At 41.2% G+C, this 4,454-nt stretch overlaps 1 protein-coding gene across 1 annotated transcript in view; it reads right to left on the bottom strand.

The window, feature by feature from the left end:
- The window catches only part of LOC117945278 (serine/threonine-protein phosphatase 2A 55 kDa regulatory subunit B alpha isoform-like), a 9,945-nt gene that overhangs the window by 2,293 nt on the left and 3,198 nt on the right, over nucleotides 1–4,454 (bottom strand). Inside the window, exons 5-8 of the mRNA XM_034872682.1 lie at nucleotides 3,997–4,109; nucleotides 2,914–3,091; nucleotides 1,691–1,855; nucleotides 186–355 (exon numbers count right to left, since the gene is read on the bottom strand). Coding sequence (XP_034728573.1) covers nucleotides 186–355; nucleotides 1,691–1,855; nucleotides 2,914–3,091; nucleotides 3,997–4,109 — 626 coding nt within the window. The remainder of the gene's footprint in view (nucleotides 1–185; nucleotides 356–1,690; nucleotides 1,856–2,913; nucleotides 3,092–3,996; nucleotides 4,110–4,454) is intronic.

Here is a 4,454-nt window from a genome sequence, read left to right as displayed (position 1 = left end):
GGACAGACTATGCAACACCATCACTAACGGGGACGTTGTAGAGCGTCCTCTGGTGGACAGACTATGCAACACCATCACACACAACATGGTTGACACTGTTTTTATTCAACAGAATCAATTATTTGTCATTATAAATGATTCTGATGAATTAATTTGTTAATCCAGATTTGCCGCTACCCCCCCACCTGATACGTCTCCACTGGCCGGGACTCCATGTTGAGATCCCAGATCTTGACGGACAGGTAGTCGCGGGTCATCATGTAGCGTCCGCTGTGGCTGAACTTCACATCAGAGATGGAGGAAATGATTTCAGAGAAGAATGAACGGTTGTTTGGATCCTCTGGCTCTTCAAACTCTGAAAATAGAAAAAACCATTTCAAATTTTTATAAGAATGAAAATGGTCCAAGTTCCATGTTTTCTACCTGAAATCAGCGTCCTTTCCTTGTTTCCTGTGATAAACATGTATTCCTGACTCAGAACATTATTCTGGATATGACACTTATGTTGTTTCCATAGTGATTATTAACATGAATTATAACCTTATAACTAAAACTAACCCCACTTCCATGTTTAATAGTGTGCTAGTAGAGACTGATGCATTCCCTAAACATAGATGTTATCTCAGCTGAGATAAAAGACAATATTTGTAAATAGATTATTTAATTTTATTTAAATTTAATTTCCGAATAGTTTTTAAACCCCAAATAAGTCCCGGGTCAGTTTGACCCGAGGGACACAAGAGGGTCCTGAAGGTGGAGACAACACGGGGGTTAAAACATCATAGATTATTAATAATATTTTATTTATTTATATTTTTGTAAAGTGACTGTGAATCGCAAAGTAACTAAAGCTATGAAAACAGAAGTAAAATGTTCAATTCTATACGCAAGTAGGAGAGAATGAAAATACTCCATTAAAAGTACCATATAGTTGTATTAAAGTAAGGAGTAGTAATAATAATTATAATACATTTTATTTATAATGCACTTTTTATCAATAAATCTCAAAGTGCTACAGGTAAAAAAAAGAAAAAGAGCCAAAAATAAAACAAAAAAAAGAGAATAAAAAAGAGAATAAAGTTATTCTTAGAAGAGAGGATAAAAAAAACATCTAAAAGGGACCAAAAGCTTTGCTAAATATAAATGTTTTAAGGCGTTTTTTAAAAGTGGATTGCGGTGCCCTCAAGGTGACGGGGGGGGGGGGCATTCCACAGACGTGGGGCAGCAGCCTAATGCCCCACCTCCCATGGTCCTGGGTCTGGTTCTGGGACCGTGGAGGTGGTCTAGGTAAGTGGAGCGAAGAGAGCGGGTTGTATTCTATGGTTTGATAAGTTCTTTGAGGTAAGGGGGGGGGGGGCATGTCCCTGGATGCATTGATGCGTGAGGAGGGAGACCTTGAACCCAGTCCTGGTGGAGAAGGGGGGCAGGTCTAGTGGGTGGAGAATGGGGGTATTATGCTCATGTTTACGCACTCTCATCAGGATCCTAGCTGCAGAGTTTTGAATGTACTGAAGCCTCTGCAGACTCTTTCTAGGGATCCCAGAACTTACTTTCTATAGGGGATAAAATGCTTTGATATCTATGTGTAGCAAGCAAATAAGTCCCGGGTCAGTTTGCCCCGAGGGACCCGAGAGACAACACGGGGGTTAAACTGAGAAGACAACCTAGAGGTTTTAATATCCCGGCTTACGTTTGGCATGCTTGTCGCACAGCGCCGACGCCCTCATGTCACACAGGCGGATGGTGCCCTTGCTGCTGCTGTAGACGAAGGTGTTGCACTGGTTGGGGTGGAACTCCACCGCTGTGATCACCTCCGTCAGCTCCTCCATGTTGGCTGGCTTGATGTCAACGATATCTGAGGACGTGCGGTTAAGGTCCACGGGTGAAACAGACATTTCTACGACTTAAAAAGGGGAATACAGTGTTTCCTCTGTGTTTATTTTGTAGTGGCGGCCCACCACGGCAAAATCTCTGCCGCCACGGTATCAGAAATAGGGCAGACGCTAGAGCCCGACCGATAGATTATGAAGGCCGATACTGATATAAAAATTTGGTTATTTAAAAATCTGATATGCTGATATATAAATAAAAAAATAATCCAGAAACGTGTTACAAAACATACACAGATTTCCCTAACAGAAGTTATTTGTAGTTATTTATTTCTCACTAAAATAATATGTTTTATTTAACAGAATATCAAAATATAATAAAGCCCTGATAACTACAAATTAATAAAATACAAACTCAAGATATGAAACTAAAGTCCTTTGAACAAAAACACAGTTTATGCAACACCATCACTAACAGGGACGTTGTAGAGCGTCCTCTGGTGGACAGACTATGTAACACCATCACTAACAGGGACGTTGTAGAGCGTCCTCTGGTGGACATACTATGCAACGCCATCACTCATAACATGGTTCACCGTCCGTTATTTTATTGGACATTTTAATGCCAATAGATAGTATTTGGTTCAAGCAAGAAGACCGACAGAAAGACTTAAAACAGCATAGAATATAAATAAAATACTAGGATACAATATACATGAAATAATAATAGGAATAAAATAAAAAAACAAATATTCTATTGCCACTCAAAATATTGCGATAGCTATTTATCAATCCCAATAAAATGGTACATTACAGATTACAGATACTACGCTGGGTCGATTCCCCCCCACCCCTAAAATATATATACGTCATTTGAAATCTGTGGTTTCTTCCTGTTTAGTATTGTTATAATATGTATTAACAAATAAACTTGGCTTCTGTGTATTGAGTATTTAGAGTTGCCACTGAAAATCTGTTGTATGGCAAGTGAAATTATTGCGATACCACGCTGTATCGATCGCCCCCCCCCCCCCCAACCTACATAAGATGATGGAGCTTCATGAGTTAATGGAGTAAAGGATACTGAAGCTGCGGTCGGTGATCTCCAGGTTCCACAGGTTGATGCGCAGGTCGTCTGCCGACAGGTACGTCTCACAGTCGCTGTTGACGGAGATGGAGTTGACGTGGTAGGTGTGAGCGTTCGCAAACACCCGTCTAGGGCTCGCTTCCACCATCAGGTCCATGGGCCTGAATACTGGTACCTGGGGGGGGGGAGCACTTTCATTACAGGGAAAATCTAAAGTGTAACAAACTGTATTATATATATTACTGGACATTTATTTTAATACGCCAGAATTAGGCAAAAGGCTTTTTCGTCTGCAGTCCCTAGACCTCTAAATCATCTTCTACTTTTTAAATGACATTTGCCTTTGCTTCAGTCAGGGCTTTTTACAGCAGTTTGTGACAGTTTACGGTCCAAAAAACAAGTCCTCCACCGTTGGAACACGCTGATAAAATCCTATTGTGCACCGCCGCATGTAAACAGGAATATTTACTTTCAATAGTCGTGTAAACGGCTTAGTCAGAATACTATCTTTTTCAGAATAAGACCAAAAACTGGAAGATTCGGTGCTTTTAAATGTAGTCAGTGACTAACGGAAAGAGTTAACTGTCCTTTAAACAAAAGGAAAAAAGGACTAGTAGCCTCAGTGTGACAAGCTAGTCCGGTAAACTGAGTCTATATTTAGAAAGTATTCAATAAATATAGATTGGTGTGTCCCAGACTGAAGGATGCGTGACGACCAGGGAGGAAAATGTGGAGTCAAACTGCAGCGGATAGGACCTTTCAGACTTGTCAGTATCAATATAATACTGTAGAAAGTACTAAAACACAGCGAATGAAAGCACAATTAACAATGCATACAGTACATGGTCGACATGATCGAGGTGTGCCCGGGTTTGTTCAGTGGTTTTGCAGGCGCACATATATGAGGAGGTTAATGCCTTGACGCAGAGGTCCAGGGTTTGAATCCGACCTGTGACGATTTCCTGCATGTCTCTCCCCCCCCCCTCACCTAGCCGAACTATCAAAGGCGGAAAAGCCCTAAAAACAATCTAAAGAAGAACATTATGTGGACAGTGATCAAGCATTTCCTTTCATACAGACCCGTAGTGTTGTGACCGTGTTGAGATCTCTGTATCGGCCGTCTTCCTCCTTCAGATTGTAGCCTTCTGGTCTCTTGTCCCGCTCACTGATTTTCCACAGTTTTATGGTTTTATCTGCCAACGAAAAGGAGCAGAAATCACGAAAAACTCATCTTCAATTACAACAGAAACGACCGTCATGTAGATAGATAGATAGAGAGATAAATAGATAGAGAGATAGGAAATTTAATCCAGTAGCAAGCCAACCATAACACAACAAACACATATACACACACATATACGAGTCTGGATCTGTGGATGGAGTCACCTGCTGCCTCCATGTTCCTGCTCTACACCCTCTGCTTCAATTCTCCATGTCTCTCTCTCTCTCTCTCTCTCTCACCTTTATGGAAAGACCTGGGAGATAAATAACATCCCAGAGTCCGGTCTAGACCTGCTCTTTATGGAAAGACCTGGGAG

The sequence above is a fragment of the Etheostoma cragini genome, chromosome 5 (genome assembly GCF_013103735.1).
Source record: "Etheostoma cragini isolate CJK2018 chromosome 5, CSU_Ecrag_1.0, whole genome shotgun sequence".
Taxonomy (NCBI): domain Eukaryota; kingdom Metazoa; phylum Chordata; class Actinopteri; order Perciformes; family Percidae; genus Etheostoma; species Etheostoma cragini.
The sequence above is the reverse complement of the archived record's forward strand: the minus strand, read 5'-3'. Positions and strand labels throughout refer to the sequence as shown.